Source organism: Gnatocerus cornutus, chromosome 10 (genome assembly GCF_029298725.1).
Source record: "Gnatocerus cornutus isolate USDA-ARS CGAHR chromosome 10, icGnaCorn1.1, whole genome shotgun sequence".
NCBI lineage: Eukaryota > Metazoa > Arthropoda > Insecta > Coleoptera > Tenebrionidae > Gnatocerus > Gnatocerus cornutus.
Window position 1 is genome coordinate 6,898,397 of NC_142242.1, and position 19,682 is coordinate 6,918,078.

Below are 19,682 nucleotides of genomic sequence, written 5' to 3' on the forward strand. Positions count from 1 at the left end.
GGATTTTCCAATTTAGAAAATTGGCATCCTTGTCGGCGTCGAAACGTATCAACCGTGTAATTACTGTGAATCTTGGTTAACGATAATTCTATATACGTGTGTATTAATTTATGTGGGCTTGTTCTAATGATCAGTAAACATTTTTTAAACTATTTATACTAGAATTAATGAATGTTCCTACGTGTTAAAACGCAAAGAATTGTCTTATCACAAAGATTTATATTGGTAATGGAATATAATGAGTTTACGGACGAGATGGTTAAATTACCGAAGCGTACAGCACATGTGCATTAATTAATTTGACAATGAAAAATGTCTTTTCTCGTATCGTTTTTATTCCGCGAAAACTTTGTGGTGAAACAGCTTCCACTTTAACTAGGAAATTGGCTAAAATTGTCCTAAAGTATTCTAGTCACACATTGCCGGCTCAAAGGAGTCATCGTTGAATAAATTTTCGCCAAGAACCATCCATATTAACTAATTTCATTAAGATACTGATCTAGAGATTTAGTTGTGCGTGTTTAGACTGGAAATCGTGTTAAATATTTTACTGAGACACTAAACGCAGCAGTTATTTTCTTTGAAGGGGATGTAAAAGGCGAAAGCGACAGGACAGCAGGTTTTCATGTGTGAAATTTTATTATACATAAAAGCAGAGTTTTATGATTGAGCATTGATCAATAAAAATGAAAATATGTTTGGTTAGAATTTTATAAAAACCCACAACCAATAAAAGTCTTTTTTAATCTTCGCGTCTAAATTAAGATAATTAATGTTGCTGAAGATTTTTTAATTCGCGACATGCAAAATTACCTCATGTAGTGAATTTTTAATGCCATTAAGGCGAACACGTTGTTATTTGCCGTCTCAGGATTTCCCTCACGTTTAAAGTTGAAAACTTGAGCCAAATTAAAATTTATAACTTATTAAAATATAACTGTTCTGTAGGTGAAGGGATGAACAGTCGACATGTATAGTGTGGTGGCACACCAAAACTACAGAAAACGTGATCATTCACCTCGTCCACAAAGTGAAAGCTCACCAACAGGTAGTCGAAGTGACCGCCGCAGTCATCTGTCCCTCTACCAGAGGATTTACCGATATTTCAAGCAGCAATTTCAGCAGGAAAAAGGTAGGAACATACTATTTTCATACAGTTTCGCCGTTCGCACCGAGGTGGCGGCACCATGCTACGGAAGCTCCCAATCGATTTGTGTTGGATGCACTTTAATTTTTATTTAAATTACTAATGGATTTTTTAAAGTCATTTTTATGATTGATTGATGTAAATTTTTCACACAGGAAATTACAAGAGTCCGAATATTTATATAATTTTTTATCTATGATTTATGCGTGAGCCTGATAACCAGGGGATTATTAATGGTTTTAGTAGTTCGGTTTAATATGCTTTGTATTCTGATACGTGCGTTAGACAGGTAATTATATCGTCACAAGGAAAAGTAACAACTGGTGGCATTCAGTTCTTTGAACGAGTTTAGTGTCTCCAGATATCAGATGAACGAACTATCTTTATCTTAGATCCACAATTAGAATTCATCTTTGCATGATGAATGAGTCCACTCGTAATAATCGACTTTTGTTTTCTTCAAATCTTACATTTTAACTCCACTTCTTAGTCTTAGATCCTCTTTAGTATTCCGCCAAGTAGCTTGTTCACAACATTTTCGAACCGGTCTCAACTGACTGCACTTTATCACACTTTAATCGATGGTTTCCTTTCGACATTCGCGGTTCCGTTTCGTTTTCTTAAATTTGTGACCGATCTTAATCCAAAAATAATTGTGTAACAGTTTAGTTAGGACCAAAATGAAATAAGCGAGGCGTTCAAGTAATTCGATCACAGCGGTCATTGCATTATTCATCGGTAAAGAAGTGGCGAAAAGAGTCAAAGATTGATGTCAAGTGCAAGGGTCACAAATGTGTTATTTGCTCATCGAATAAATTTTTCACAAAGTAAACTGGATCTAACACGAACGACGGTTTATCGATCGCATAATTTATCAGTTAAAACCAAAACGTTCATTAGAATCAGGATCGTTTGAAAGAGACCGAAATATTTTTAGTGTGTCGTTTTCAATTTCCTTTTCTGATAGAGACGATCTACAATTTACGTCTTTTGAAGCCATTTTTGAACACTTCAATTTCTTTCAGGAAATGCATCGCTTGTGGAGCGAATATTTTCAGACTGAAACAGCACTGGAAATATTCAAAGTTGTACGAAAATCTGTTTCTAATCTATTTAATGAGTGTTTGCAAAGCTTGAGATGATGATATAAGCAAGAAACTTCCAAATGACTTTGTCATCAATATTTAATGGTATTAGGACATTGTGGTACGATACTGAGAAGCAATGTAAATTACTTTGCTATTAATTTCAATAAATATTCCGTAATTCAATAAAACTATTAAAAAATATTGAGTTGCCAACTTTTTGGACTCCGACAACTTAATACTTTATAAATTGTTTATTCATAAGCATGCTGACGTTGAGTGACATTTGACGGATACGCAACATGCTAATTTCGCGCTACGTTGATTCAGATGATAGAAAAATGCATGGTGGGCCGAGATTCAAAGCAGTTATGTAAATTTTTCAGTTGAGGTGGTAATCACTGAAAGAGCTTTTCGTTATAAAGTGAAAAAGCTCGAATGTTTCGATTTGTTGTCGAATATTGGCCATGGTATTTACAGAGCGTGTGAAATCTACCACCAGGATATGTGATAATTGACTTTTCGTCGTGAATCGGACGAAATCGGAGGTACAAAGCTCTCTAAAGCTTTGCGTGAATGTACGGTTGAGATCGCAGTAGACGGCGTAGCTATGTTTAAGAGTTGGTGTAGTCCACACGTTGTTCTACATCTTCTTGCGCTGAATTGAGCGCATTGGACTTCAGTGCGGATTGATTTCATAGCCAGACAATAAACTCGTGCTCTTTCAAATTTCTATTTTTTTAAAACTCATGTAACATGTTTGGAGAGAAGAAAAAAGGTGAGTTTTTTCTATGTGCTCTCGATGACGCACAAGCAAAAAAGGATTCCAATTCTATTTGAAAAATGCTTTATTACTATCCAAACACACTTTTTGTTACAATTAAACGAATGAAAACAAGGGGAGACCAAGAGAACTTTTCACAATTCCCTTTACTCAGCGCTGTATTAACCATAGAAAACCAATTTTTTGTGACGTTTTTCCCATAAATTGAATTTATTTAAAACGGCGGGTACAATTTACGGCCGCATGCTTTATTAAACTTGTAGATAAAGAGCCGTAACAAAAGTGGTGGAGGCGCTGGGCGCTTTTAAACTTGCACCCTTTCAGTCAGTTTTCCCAGATACAAGTTGATACACAGTTTCAACTCTCACTCTCGCAGATCCCGAATGATCTAGCAAATAACCAAAAATGCCAGAATTATGCGTTGTAATTTGGAGGATTCCTTCGATTCGAGCAAGCAAATCCAGCTCATTTTTCGCTGAGTTTGAGTTCAAGTCGGTTGATAAAGGAAACGCTCTGAATATTGATAACGTTGAATGCTGTAATAGACAATTGAGGGAACATTTTGAATAGCGTTATTGATTATAATATGACGAAAATTCACGTGTAAATCTTAAGTCCACTCGCACGCGCACGTTTTTCGATTGGGACCAGAGGCGCGTAAATTATATAATACAGTAATTATCATATTAGGCGTGAAACGCGATTCGGTCCCTATAATTTGGTAAAACACAAGGGAAAATGTAATAAAGTTAGTAAAGCAAACGAGAATTCGAACAGATATGCTGCATGCAAAAGCTCAAATTGAGGCTGTCCGTGGTTTGGATTATACGAACTGGTTTGCTGAATTTTTACGAGGGAACACTCATATTGCAAGCAGATGGCATATCATTATTTTTGATTTTGTATCTTTAGACGCGTCATTTTTAACATTAGGTGTAGCAGTTTTTACAAGAAATTGACACGATTACGCAATGTAAATTGAATCTTGAGTATATAATTTTGAAATGATGGTGTATTTGTATGATTAGATTAAAGTGAATTTCCAAAGCTTGAAGAAATATTTACGTAAGTCAATGCCACCGTGTTTTCTTTTCTATTTAATTTATTAAAGCTGCTTTTAATACCAACTTGAATGGGGTTTTTGTTGCATTTAAACCTAATTCAGTCTTTTATTCGTGTGGTTGAACTTTGGTTTAATTCTAAATATTTTTTAGGTACAAAGCCTTTGTACGTTCCGTTATTGATTTATTTTTTAAATACAAATTCAATAATGTGCAAAAAGGAAAATTTTAACTCACCTATAATTCATTTCATCCATTTGAATTAAACTCCGTGAAAGTAGATTTATGATGTTGTAAAAATGAAATATGAGCGGGTTTTATAATCGAATGGGGTTAAATTTAAGACAAATGCTGCGTGCGATGTATTGGATGAAAGAGTGTTCAATTTTCACACTAGCAATGACAAATTGTCATTTTATTGTTATTATTTATGAAGAAGCTTCGTTGTATAGTTTTTCTGGTCTATTTGTTCATAGATATAAACATTTATTACAAGTTAACCAAACGATCGGTCACATAATTTAGAGCAAAAATAAACTTGGTCGTAAACATATCTTTTTATGAGGTTCATTCAATGTTATATCAACATTGACAACTTTTTTACTGTTTGCTATTTTAAATGTTGCATAGCACTCTTCCGTTGACTCTGACTGACTAATACCATTAGAGGACGTTGCAGTGTCTTTTAAAGATAACGAAGGTGCTGGTTAATGGAGCATTTGAATAACACACAGGCAGAGCACATTCTCTGTCTATAATTTACTGAAGCACAAGGCAAACGTAACAAACTAAACTGCTTGATGAAATGTAGTTGTAGACAAGTAAAATTTCCAGTTGACTGAACGTTGCATAGTAATATAACTTTGGTATGGACACATTAAAGCCCATTAGTCCTGAGGGAAACAGTAATTTTGACGCAAAAAGCTCGTTAACTTCCATTGGAAAAATTTCACGTGAAACTTTTTTATTGTGGTGTGCGGTCATTTGAGAAAAAAACTGTTTTATATGTTATGGTCGGTGTGCGACAAAAATGGTGGAAACGCGCAATTAACATGGTAATTATAACATTAGGCGTGAAACCCGATTTTCTCGTCATAATCTCATAAAACATGAGAGGGAATAGCTAAACTCGCTTTATACAAATCCACATGAAGAGAATTTTTCCACTTTAGACATTTATGTAGTTTACTCATTAAGACACATAAATCCCGCTGGATTTGTGTAACAAACACAAAAACTGCATTAAGGTCTGCCAACTACTTACTCTAAGCTAGAATGGCATTTAAATATTGCTTGTTCCAGACACTAATACATGTAGGGTGGAATAGCTTGTTGGAATTTCGGACGCTTTAATAGCACACGTACACCATAGATATTGCGTGAGATACTTTCCTTTAGCCTGACAATGGAGCCTGCCTACCTTTTATTTTCCAACTTTCTCGATCTGAGCTCCACTTCCCATCCACTTCGTCACGTCAACAAAAACACAAATTTATGTCAAAAACAAACATCCTCCCTTATTTCTAACACGCAATCGAAACAGCTGTAAAAGGAAAACGAACAAAAATAAAATATATAATAACCACAGCTAAAACCAAAATTACAACGTCCAGTAGAAGAATTGGATTGGAAGCCCCTAAACACGCATTTCGTAATTCTCACTATGTCGTCCTGAAATTTTAATTTGGAAGGTTTTCCCAAAGCACCTCTGGGAGGATCAGCGATTTAAAACCAAAATCGCAGCAGGAGCAGTTAAAAAAGATACGTAATGATTTTTTACAATCGCTTCCCATCTCACTGAAATAAACGTGTACTCTAAATATTTTTATTTAGTAAATGAAGTTTACTTTCCGTTTGTATGAGCGCTGTTTTCCCAACAACACTGACACGTGTGCCGTAAATATTTTCTTAAACTCTCTTCCTTTTTGTCGCATTAAAACTGCGATACCATTTACATTTACTTGCAGACTTTGCGAAGTTTCGCGTTTTAATTCGTGTACTTTAAGAATTATATTTCAATTTACTCCAGAATCTATAAAATTCATACAGGATATCCCGTTCAAGCGTCAGTTTTAAAATTACTGCCTTCCAACAAACAAGAGCAAAATAATCTGAGGACTTTCATGGGAAAACGTTATTGTGTTCCTCTACAAAGTTTCCACAAAATTCGCATTACTTTGGTGGGAATTCATTTATACAACCAGTTTTTATAGCAGAGAAGTAATTCAGCATTATTAAAATAGAAGGACTTCTAGTAGTTTCCGAAAATTTTACGATCTAAATTAATGACTTTTATACTGTTCGGCTTGACAAGAAATACTGATAAAGGAGCAGAGTTTTATGTTGTATTGATATTAATATTTATTACGGCTGTCTGCGGTATAAATATTCAAGTTTAAATATAGACAGTGGAATCATAACAATGGTTGTAATGCGTTCGGACTTAATAAATAAAGATTGACAATGATTGACTGGATATTATACACATTCATTGACACTGGCTGGTGGCCAAAGAACCACACCGTTCATTTGACAAGTGTTATTCATTTCGGTTTCCGACTTCTGCAACAGTTGGAGCAGTTAATTTGGCATAAAAATTTTATTCTGTTTTTATAAGTCATCTCTACGAAGAAAGCAATAAATTAATGACATGAAAAATTAATGTCTCTTTTTTATTGATTTTTCACCGAATTTTTCGTCATAAATCTTTACCGAAAAAATTAAACCATCTTGCACCACCTCTTAAATTTTAATGTATTTTTATTTGGTATAATTACTTCGAAGTAAGCGCGCTAATTTATTTTCTTAACAAATGGTGCCTCATTTAGTTGTGTAGCCTACAGTGTCCTGTGAGGGAGTTTACTTAAAAAAGACCATCAATAACTTTCGGTCTTTAAGTTGAGTGAGATCCTAAACATACACAACTTGGACCGACATTTATTCACTTGTGGACAGCAGAATGTATGATTCAATTAATTATAAACGCGTTCTAACATTGTGAAGAAGTTTTTGCTGCGTGAGCGTTTCCTATAAATAATAGATTAGTGTCCTAAACTGTTAAATTTCGATTACACTAGAATTTAACCTGGCAGTCAATTAAATGAAAATTTCCACATTTTTATTCCAAGACGCTGATTCAACAGGTGAAGGGGTCTCCGCTTGCGTATAAAGGAATATAAATTTAATTTCTACAATGTCTATATCTGCTTTTTTAAGCAGTGAAACTTTCAAGCTGTCGCTGGCTTTGTGAACATATTGTGATAATTTTTTCTCAATTCAAAGTTTTCTTCACTCAAATAAGCACACGCTTCTCTATAAACAAGCTATTATTGGATGACTGACTTTTCTACGTTCGTATTTTATAAATTTTTCCTACAGGGAAGACACAAATACAGTCATATTTCTAGTTGTGAAATTCGTTCTAATATTTTAAGATAAAGTTGAATTGTGTTGCAAGTAATGTTGAACGGAGGAAGAAAATTTATTAAATGTGTAGTATTAACGTAGGTACGTTTAATAAAGTGAAAACTTTCAGCGCCTTATGAAGCCGCTCAAAGCCTTGCAATTTATTTGAGTTTGCAAGGGTGAATTTGTAAGCGTAGGGTTGCTAGCTCATTACGAGAATGCACTAGAACCGGGAAAATTTCAATTATTTATTTTTTCTATTGTAGTAATTAAAGCGTGTCAAAGTCGGAAAAAGAACGTGACAGGATTACCATTGTATTCACAACTGCGGACTCATAAACAATCCCCAGAACGTCTAATTGTTTCAGTTGGAAACCCAGCGTGTAATAAACTTAGAATTTTCATAAATCCATGACATATTTCTACAAATTTATCTAAGAAAAATGTAAGATAGGTACAGTGGCAACTTTATGCAGACGAAAATCCATATAAATTGCCTTCAACTTTGTAAAAAAATACTAAAGAGAATACCCCACTGATATGATTGATCACCGTAAAAACTTATGTGTAGATAAGTTTCTTCTGAGTGCAACACCACTTTTCGCGTTCAACATTGAAGATTTTTTATGTTTACAGCGTCATCGACAGGCGTGATATTGATTAATGTTGTCAAAAATTACCTTCTACGAGACGCTAATGAATTATAAATATACAAAACATCCTACGCTAACAACAACACTTCAATAATTACTTCAGCCTGCGCTATTTGCACATCTAAACGGTCTATTTATAGGGAAATCCCGCAGTGTGGGCTGTTTTATACGCAAACATCTCTTATTGTTATTTCTAGCGATAATTCACTCCTGCTTTCGACGTAATTGCGATCGCAGGTTCGTGATGTCATCGACAGGGAACAACACCTGTTTATTCCTTTTTGCAGGGTGAAGTTGACCAAAATCCGATAGTGTAAATCAAAGAATATATCCGCTGTTAGTGCACTTTGCTACATCAATTTCGTCCTGGAAATGTCCTCGTTCTGTTAACCGAGCAACAACGTTTTTCATCCCTTCAACACTAACCGCTGAGGATATAAAACAGATGTTAATGGTTTCGCTGTTGCAATTGGAGCACAATTTTAATTGCTTTTAATATAGTCAAAGTGTTTTTTTTCACACACTGTCGAAACGTGATTATTATCAAATCTCGCAGGATTTTATTTGGGGTTTTACACACAGGATAAGAGACTCCTGTACCTGTTTTTATGACTACTAAAATCTTTTATATTAAACTCATTTTTGTATTTTCTCTGAAAAATCCACGTGCTTTATTACTTTTTGAATACTAACTTCAATATTAGTTCCTTGTTTTAAAGTTTTCATTGTAGATAAAAACTTCTTTTAAAACGACATACAAATTGGATTCGAGTCCCAAATTATATGATTTGGACGAACATTTCAAGATAATTATGTATGTGTAATAATTATGTAATTTTGAACAAAAAACGTATTACAAAACTATTCTTTGTTCACAGTTCTAGCGTGTCCCATAAAATACAAATGTTCCAGAACGTTGAAATTTAATGACCCATTTTCATACATCACGAGTTTTTGCGTTTTAATGCGTTTGTTACGTGGAGATGCAACAAAAATATAAATTTTTGGGGGTGGTGCAGGAATATTAATTTAGAATGAATTTTAAATTCGAATAAATCCATCGAAATGCTGCACGTAAACTATTGTGAATCTCATGTTTTCAGAATTAATGGAACAACTCCCTGTAAAGATTTCACGGGGAAAATACATTATGGAACTTTGAGAATTACGAAATTATGCAGGAAACCGAGCTATTTACCGATAAATAGTTTCTATGAAATACAAACGAAAGCGCAGTAAAAGGTAACTTCTTATTACCTGTCAGAATATTATTTATAGTCGTAGTTACAAAATTGAAATTTTTTATGCTTAAATTACAGTGACTACCCTCTCCCCATTTAAGGATTTTATATAATTTACGAGTTAATGGTATTTACATTTTAAGTGGAATTTAATTTAACGTATTTTATACGGGACATAAAGAGCAAATGATGCATCTGAATGTGCTGTTAATAAATGGTGGTATTTCAGACTGAATTTTAGTGTGCAAAAACTGCAGTGAATTAAGAAGTGTTAACTTACGCTGGTCTGACGTTTTATGACAGTTATAAACTGTCAGTGTAAAATATTTATAACAGTATCGCATTTGAATTTCAATTAAAATTTGGTCAAAAAAGTTTTATGTGTTCTTAAATCTCAACAAAGCAAATAATTCTTGACAAAAGCTTTTTTATCGATTGACCCGCTGCATTTCATCGGCTTTAATCAAGCGTTCAGCGTCTTCAATTTCCCCACTGAACCCATTCTTATTCTAATATTTAAGGTTCTAAATATACCCTTAAACTGTCTTTGGCAGTTTGAAAAAGTTTGAGTCATAAATATTAGATTTGGCTGTAGGCAATGTTTAAATTTTGCATAAATTCAGGAAAGTAACGTAGCAACAATGCCATTATCGTGGGGCGGTTGTTTATGGCACCGTTACGAACAATTTGCATGCCTATGTTAAATTGTGATTTCTCGTACGAATAACAAAAATTCTCTTTTATCTAAGTGTTATCACGATCAAATCTCCACAGAGCCGTTTGCAAGAAGAGGAAATAAAGTCGATTTTAAAAATTAGTCGCTTGGGTATATATACGTTATCGCGTCTTCATAGTCGTACAATCGCAACGAAATAATTAATTTTTCCCTGCCGCTGACACTGTGAGATATTATAGCCATAGTAAATTTTATCGAAAATGGGAATCTACCTTAAAGGTTTTCCGACTACGTTGAAATTTTATTAAATCACCCTGACTGGATTCGCGAAGACACGTTTCAGTAGTATAGTCAGGCATTTCTTTATAAATTAGAATTTTTGAATTTTTCTCTAACTCCATCCTTCCGAATATCGATCCTTTTACGACACTGCCAGTTATCTCAGACATGTTGGTCGTCAATGCAGTAGTTCAAGTTCTATAGCTCTCAAATTCTCGTTTTCACGATATAGTTATTTCATCTTACAATACTGAAATTCCTTGAAGTCGTCCATCGTTTTATTTTTCATCAACTGTAATAGAAAAATACAGTTAAACATTAAGAGGCAAAGATTGAGCAAAATCCAATTTGTTCCAAGAAGGCAAACTGTCAAAGTCCCAGAGAAACTAACAATTTTCGGATCGGCTATAATAAATGCTTCTTGTGGAAATATATTTCTAAGGAAGCAGGCTTTTGCAACTAAAATACATTTCTCAGCTACATTAATAGAAGCGTCATGCCCAATATTTCAGGTGACGGTGTAGACTTAAGTTATTTATGCCATTTCCTGCCTAAGACGCCCCGCAGTATCATAAAAAAATGAATTGTGGTTGCAGTGGCAATTTCCACGGCGATTTCCTTAAACTCGCCTTCACAAAACGCAATTGTAATTTAAATATGTATAGTCATGATTACAAATCTTGGAAAATGACTTATTGTTAATTCATATAGTTTGCACCAACTGCAGCATTTGAATTTATGTTTAGTGAATTGTATTCATTTCAGTAACCAAAACAACTACTTTCCGGCCATTCCTTCGTTCACTACACAAAGCTTTCAGTGAATCTCCTATTGCATAAAAGTGTTTTGATTGATTGTTCAACAGAAACTATTGATTCATCTTCAGGAAAATACGACGGAGATGCGAAAACCGTAGTTAAAGTCTGTTCAAAAAATAACGGAAAAACGGCTCCTTATGACTTAAGTTTGCTCCAAAAATGCCACTCTGGCGACTACCCAAAACTTTAATCGGCCAGAACTCAGTTATTTGTCTACGAATGAGAAAAATTAGGACAGTTTTGGATTTTGTGTAAAATTGTCCATTAAACGAGCTGTAATAACTTAAAGTTTGCTTCACAAATAAACCAGATATTGACCGAAATCTCATTTCAGTCATTTTGGGGTGATTTCCAAGAAACTTGTTCAGGGCGAAAACGACATTTAATACTTTTGTAAATATTTACACATCAATCGAAAGAGCAGCTCGAGATCTATCAACTGGCCAAATCTCAAATGAGTAGGTCAACTAGTTTACGAGTGGTGGTCAAAAAAACAAAAATAAAAAAATCTCATTTTGGAAATAAATCGATCATCAAATTTTTGATATTTCAGAGCATATTTTAATCAAAAAAGGGCGATATAAACGATACCGCAGCCAGTATCTTTATACAGGGTGTACCCGAATAAAAAGCAAAGATTTCAACCCCAATATTAGACAACGCAGTTTGAAATGATGGCCAAATTTTGCGTTTCGAAAGGTCGTCATCGTATCCGGGAAAAAAATTATTAAAGTTTTCTGCATTGCGACACTGAATTGCCACTCTAATGGCATTATGTCAGAGTCCATCAAAAAGTTTTGAATAAAAACGCTAATGAACAAGTGGCAAAAATGTCTTTATCGGAGTTCCCGTCAGTTTAACAATAATCATGGTAAGAGATACACGCGTTTTACAGTGCCGTATTGTTCAAATTTGGATTATTTTGAGTTAGTGTTAGAGGATTGTCCAATGGACATTTGATCATCTTTTGCAACAACTACAGGTAACTTTTTCATTATTTTGTAAAAATGAAATTTTGTAAAAAAAGTTTTGGGCATATTGAGCATTAAAAATTTTTGTTTGTTAACGTCTGGGAAGTCAGAGCTATTTTGGATTCCGCGTAAAATGGGTTTAATAACGTAAATTTGCTCCACAAAAATTATCAAAAAATTCCACTTTGTGACATTTTCCCATAACACTGCAGTTCCCATAAGTGAACGGCTGGAATCTCCTTAAATTAAGAAATTAGTGTTGTAGAAGATATAAATGGAGCGTAGCCGTTCTGAACAGACGATGGCGTAAAATGTCGACAAAATAGACGCACGGAGAAGCAAAGATTAGTTCAATGATGTACGATGACGGCACAAATATTTTTGTGTTTTTATAGAAATTTATTTGGGTAAAATATTACGATCTACATTTAGACTCAAAGGTCTTTTTGTTAGTGCTAATCGACTGGATTTAAGTACGAGAGTTGTGATTGACCTACAACTTACTACAAAAGAGGCAAAAATTCTGTAAAACAAAGTCAATAATAGCCGTTAATAAAGCAAACTGTCAGAGCAGTAAATTTACTTGAAAAGTTTCCCACAAAGCGTCCAACATACCATTGTAGTCCGGTTTGGCAGCTTATTATTGGAATATATGTCTAAAGTTGGTATTATTACAGCAAAGCGCTTTGTGTTCATTTAGACAAGATAAGGCAATTATGAGCTCCTCCACATTTTCATTTTTAAACCATGATCAAACTGGATCATGGTTTGGTTTTTTATTTCTGAATAATTTGTTTCTTTAACTACACCGATTTTTCTCTGCAAGGTCTTCCGCGTATAATTTAAAATCTCGTCCAACAAACAGAACAAAGAAAGAAGATATTCCGGAAAGAGAAAATGCGAAGCCATTTTCATAAGCGAACAAAGTAGCTAAGACATTACTTCAATTGATTACAACAAAGCAAAAAATTAGAAAAATCTGTGAGCCGGAAACACCTCCGATTTACTTACCACATAAATCTTACGAAATAAAGTTTCACGTGAGGTTTTTATAAGCGTCTTGACGTAAATTTTAAAATTATCACGCGCGCCCATCCAAATTTCATAATTTTCACAATAAAAAGTCACAAGATGTAGCTACATAAATGTTATGCAAAGTTATATTTATGGCGTTCACGTAGGAATTATCCTCAATTTATTAAAAAGCAGCTTCGTCTGTTAAATTAATTTGATTTAGCTTAATTCCAGGAGCGAGATCTAAATTTCAATTTGTAAGCTTATATTTACGTGAGTTTATATCATTAAATTTTCATTTCAAATGTACTGAATACAATTAACAACTGTTTTTATAAAAATCTCTGTAATTTTATTCAACTTAAAAAGACAAATTTGCTAAAAAAGTCGGTACAAAATAAATAAAAAAGGGTTAAAACAAAACTGCGCTTTGAAACACCGAAGTTAATTAACTCCAGGACGAGTAAGGCATTTATTTTGTTTTGAGTAAAAACACATTGATAATGGGAGGGAAAAATTGCTTCTCAGGATCTTCGCATCTCGATCGACCATCGAGCAAAGTAAAACTACTACAATTGAATAATTTTTAGTATTTTAAGTACAATAAACTTTTCTTGATGACACGACTCGTTTATTTTAATCCTAGTTTCCTCTACAAATTATGTATCTTTAACTTGACTTTCTCTGTCCATCCGTGAAGTGGAACATAGCCATTAATTGTTCTACCGCCAATAGGAGCATCTTCTAAGCTTCAATTTATATTCTACTTGATGCTGCTCTGTGTGGGAGATGTGTAACTACATTTTCGATCGCCTTTGTTCTGATTGTCTTGAGAGCAGGCTGGATAGTGTGTTGCGCATTTTGATAACTTACGAGCAAACTGAACTTCTGTGAAAACGAAAAATATATGTGAATGCATAAATCGGATTAAAATTGATCGAAGCGTTAGAAACTCCTTGCTGGGGTCTCCACTCTTGTTATATCTAACACAACTTGATCAACAATCGCTTAATTTTCTATAGCCGTGCGTCATTTAAAACAAGAATCGCCTCCTATATCATTTTAATTATAACAGCCGAATTGCTGTTGTTCATGTGTATAGAAACACCCTCGCAGATGTTGTTGACATCAACTACCGACACAACAAGCAAGAGAAACTCCTAAATTATCTTTTATGTCATATTCACGATTTACGACAAATGCATAAATATTACGAATGCGAATTTCCGTGACATTGACAAGAGTCTTGCTAATCCCATTTATACTGACTACAACTTTTAAGGTAGGGAAAGTGGTTTCGCAACTTTTGTGTAACTTCATCAATTTTGTATCAGTTCCGAGTAACTTCCGCTTGATACCAACACGTTCCATGGACCCTACCTAAAGGTAGAGTCGTGTATCTTTTGTTTGATTGGCAGGACCTCATTGATAAGGATAAATGACATGAACAAAGGCGTCAAGCTGCTTCAATGCAACGATTTTAATTCAAACAATTTTTTGTTGCCAACACACACTTTTCTCTCAATAAGAGAGCTTGCAAAAATATTATTATTTCGTTTCACGGTCTACCTATGTATAAAAACGAACATAAAAAACGCATGAAACTAGAGGTGTAATAAAATATTTTTTATTTGTTTACTTTTGTTTGTTTTGAGCGAAGACCCAGAATTTAGACTGAAATTATAACTTCACAAATCATCTCCGTCGCATTTACGAGGATGCTTGATGCGCATTAACTGGAGTCTTAGTTAATGTTACGCCCAACAACCGCGTGGTGGCATCGCTCTATCTCCAAGTAATGTTATGCTAATTTTATTAAGGTCTTTTACTTGAATTTGTTTATCTTCTTTAGCGTATCTACATTGCAGATAGTCAAACGTTGAATAAAAAATTGCGGTACGGTACTGAATAGTTGGATCGTGCACAGTGGGGTACTTTTTAAGATCTGACAAAATTCACATGCAAAATATCCCGTCTGAAGTACAGCTTAACTTAAAAATAATGTATGACAAAATGGTGGATGCGCCAGGATAACGCCGAGTTCTGTGCAAATCTATTTCTCTTCATTGTTGGTGCTTAAATTGCATAAATAAATGTATTTACTCAGCGTTTGTATAGATCAGAGATTCAGTTAAACCGCCGCAAGACAGACATATCCTGGGGAAATAATAGAAAACTATTTTACGAGGTATAAAACCATTTCTGGAATTAACATACGTAATATGCTGACACGAAATTGGATTGTTATCGTAAAATTGAATCTTCTCACAAGGCAAACAGTTCAATATGTCTATTATAGACTAAAAATAAATAAATACAAAATATTATTCTTATTTTTAGTTTTTGAGCTTGGTGATCGACAATTACTGTTATTAAACCATTAATTGTACGCGAGGATTCCAATAAGCAAATCCTCGTTCTGTTTTGCCACCGTTGTTAATTTAACAGAGTGTGTTTACATCTTTGTATTAATCTGAATTATTATTAATTCATTTTTCATAGAATTATCGTTACATTCAGTACATTTGTTTACCTCCCGCTGTGGCCACTTTGTGAATTGGAATTTTTGTCCTCTTTTTGATAATGAAAGCGAAAACGTCACTAAATAGTCGCGAGGGTGACATTAATCTGCTACCCTTATTTACAGTAAAAGTGACATTGAACTTTTAAAGGAGGATGTTTATGCTTAACAGCTATGATGAAACCAACTGTAGCAGAAATTAAAATTTCCGGTAGAGCGAACATATCTAAAGTTTTATGGACGATCGATTTTCATTTAGTTGTGGGAGTAGGATTATAATCGACCCAATCACAGAACGACGGGGTAGGTTACACAAATTTTAGGGAGAAAAAGGTCCAGTGCATAAAGTTTTTCTTTTTCAATTTGGATCTGAGCTCTGATTATCGCACGTTGTCCCAAAATAGTAGCTAAATCCGCTCTTGTCCCGGTGGAAACCGGTGCTAAATAGGGTATTTTCTTGTTTTTTCGCCTTAATCTGAACTCATTTTAGCATAGATTGAATTCGTTTTCGGGCTTCAACAAGTAGGTAATTCCTCTTTGACAAATTAGGGTTAGTTTTGAAAACACATGGCTTGCACAAAGGGGAAGTCATTAATATCGATTCTTATTACATTATCAAATTCTAATAATAGCCCTTTTAAATTTATTGTTTTTTTGCTAATGACTCGGCACTTTTATCGACAAATTTCCTTCCACTTTTGCCCTGTCCCGGCAGATTTAATCACTTTATCACATCCCTTCTCGTACTATAAATTAAAATATTATCTATCAAACCAGAGCTATAAATCAGAGACGTTTTCGGCTTTTCATCACACGCTCATATCTGCTTTGTGTGCCGTGAATAGTTTAAACTGACTATAATTAATTGTTAACCTATCAATTCTAACAGGTATCTCATATTTTCCAGACACTAAATAATCAAATAGTCAAATACTATAATTTGATAAACTATATTTCTTTACAACAAATAATTTTTCCACGTTATATTTAGCGTGTCTGAAAGTTGAAAGTGCAAGCAAGAAGTTCGTGTATTATTCCTAAGAAACTAACTAAAAAATTCAAACTTGTGAAGTATAATACTTACGGTAATAGTTGTGAGGGTAAGGGACGCAGGTTGTTCAATAAAAGTGGCCCCTCCTTGCGCCTTTGCTTTCATTATTCCAGAAATTCCTTGAAAAATTAAACACTTCCTTTAAACTTAAGATTTTGAAGTGGTGCGGTCTGGTGGTATTTCATCAGATTATGGATTATTCAGATTTAAGTGTACGCCGATGTGTTTTTGCTAATTATGGTGGTTTTCTAAAGGGTGGTTCTTCTGTACCTGCATTATTAATGAGATTGTTTTCACATTTTCGCGCTGGTTACATAAAGCGTGCCTTTACTAAATTATCGATTTCTTCAAAATATTATGCATAACATGCCGTTTAATTTTCGAGCTAATGTGGTGATAACATTGCTCAACAAGAAGTTGCCGGTTTTTTGAGAGCACAGAACCCAAGAGCCAGTAATTACTAAAGTTGTGATAATTATTAATACGGTGTTGGACAGAATTCTGTATTCCCATCGGACTTTCCGGGAAACGCTGTTATTATGCGATAACGAATTTTGTAATTTTATTATTGGGAATTAACTTCACAATTTAGCTTTCTCTTTATTTTGTTTTGATTCTACTGCGAAAACAGAGGGTGTGTATTTTTTTTAACATTTTCTCCTTGAGAAATCGCTATTTAAAAGTGGTGGATACGCCGGGTCTCTCATTACACTAAACCGCTTTGTTTTATATTGATAGCATAAATACCTGTTCTCAAAATTCGAACCAGTGGAGAAGAATCAAAAACTTTTCATTAATCCCGCTTGCATGCCTCTCTTCCAATTTGCACAGCAAAATAAACACTGACGTTTACATATTTCTGTTGGTTTACCAACGTTTACTAATCTAATGGGAATAAATTATTCTTGTTGCGATGAATTCCACAGCTAAAGAAATATTTTTAATGAGCAGATATGATTTTAGGAAACTTCGATCTTGTTACATTTAATTCGGGTAGTTCATACGTTAGATTTGAAGTTAAATATAGCTTAAGGTGGAAAGTTTCTAAAACTTCTTCGAGTTTGGAACTTTTTTGGCAAGAGTGTTTAAGTAGTTGTGTAATTATAAAATATAAAATGATTTCAATCTGTGGCTAGTGAAACTAAGGATTTTTCATTTTGTTTAATGTAGAACTGGTTTTATTAAACTCAAGAGAGGCGAGGAAATTTCTAATATCAGAGCCAAATGCTGTTGTTATTATCACGTTGCATCCTATGTTAAACTGAAAATTCGACGAAAATGAGCACCTCATAAATCTTCCAGGTAGCTACGGTATTCCTTGGTCTTTTATGTAATTACTCTTTAGAATCAACATCAACAGCTGATGTTACAGGAGTAATTAAAGTTGAGATTATACGTATATATGTAGTTGCACAACTCATGTAATTTGCATAATGTCGCTTTAAAATAGAAATATGACTTTCCACGATTTCAATACATTTATCTATTATAATCTCGTCTTTTTAAATCCTCACCAACGCCCCTAAGACTTTATAAACCAATCATTGGGATATCTGAGGATTATATCTTCAGGTTTCGTGCCAAGAATAGAACATCGCGATTAAATGGCTGATTTATAGAATCGCCATAGGTACCTCATTTGATAAAGCGATTGAACTGGCATTTCATTGATAATTTCTGGAAAGACAAATTACTAAACTGACCAACTTTTTTCATAACACACGCTACGCAAAAGGGTCATGACAAATAAAACTGTATATTACAAAAACTATCTTAATAAGTGAAAAAAGGGCAAGAAAATATGAGTCTGTACACTGTTACGATATTGTTTTCTTAATGGAACATGTGTCGTGTTTTGATGGGGAAGGGTTCGGACTCATTGTTTAATACTTGCCGAAATAGGGACTAAATCACGAAGTGAAATTAACGCTTACTCTGTATGCTACCATTTGGGGGAAATTGCCACTTGAATATAGCTCTTTTTTGACAAAATTAGGTTAGTAAAGGGTAAATCAGAACAGAGGCTCTCATTGATATCGATGACCCTCAGTGACCTCATATATACTCGATTAACAGACCTCAAATGAAACTGTTCCAGCTTCTAGTTCAAACAATAGATGATCGATGCGGCATTAATACAATTAATAAGAAAACAGTTTGACTGACACTTGACACTAGAGCGTTAGCAATGTCTTTTACAAAAACGTTCTAAATAATTAAATTGATCAAACTATTGTGTAAGAAAATAATTTTATAATAAAACTATTTCAAATATGGTGGATGCGCCGGGACAGAATATACCATAAACCAAATTTTGACTAAACATTTTTGTCCCTATTATTGATTATAGCTTAGTTATTTGTGATCCAGCGGATAAACGTTTTATCTAATCTTCTGGTCCATATCGCCACTGAAGATTAAAACACAGCTTTTGGATTGACCTAATTTTAACATAATTTGTTGTTGAATGTGAAGCACATGACTTGGAGTTATATCGTTAGACTAATTAGATTCCACAAGTGCAAATCTGGTGTAAGATAAAAGCCGTATCATACAGAAGTTGAACTTTCAATTAAATTTAAATATGCAGAATGTTCGATGGAGTAAGACGCTTCACGGAAATGAGAAAATGGTCTTCATTCGTAGGAAAATTTTGTTTGACATTGATGGATTGTGTTTTCCATAAAATAGATAAACAATGTCAAGAGAAGTCCAGGATGAGATGTTTTGGTTTAGCCAGACATATGGTAAACCATTAGTGACCCATTCTCAGTGCTTTTTTTATAACAGTTCATTTAAATATAGGTCGGTGAAGCTCAGAATCATGCCAAGGCAAGGAAAACAATCATAATTTATTTACAAATTCACACAAGTCAAACGTTTAAATGTTTGAAATCAGTAAGTAGTCTGGATAGATTATAGCCCGGTTTTCTTAAATAATTTATCAAGACAATGCAAAATCGTTTTAGTAGTGTC

The 19,682-nt window shown here is 34.0% G+C and overlaps 1 protein-coding gene across 4 annotated transcripts in view; it reads left to right on the plus strand.

The window, feature by feature from the left end:
* Window positions 1-19,682, plus strand: part of LOC148167524 (Kv channel-interacting protein 4-like) — a 75,097-nt gene that overhangs the window by 27,245 nt on the left and 28,170 nt on the right. For 3 of the 4 annotated variants that reach the window (XM_088048050.1, XM_088048048.1, XM_088048049.1), the window contains exon 2: window positions 949-1,132. In XM_088048050.1, the coding sequence (XP_087904176.1) occupies window positions 970-1,132 (163 nt within the window). In that variant the 5' untranslated portion in view covers window positions 949-969. Of the gene's footprint in view, window positions 1-948; window positions 1,133-2,813; window positions 3,011-19,682 lie in introns of those variants that run through there. The other variant, XM_088048051.1, reaches the window with a different exon arrangement.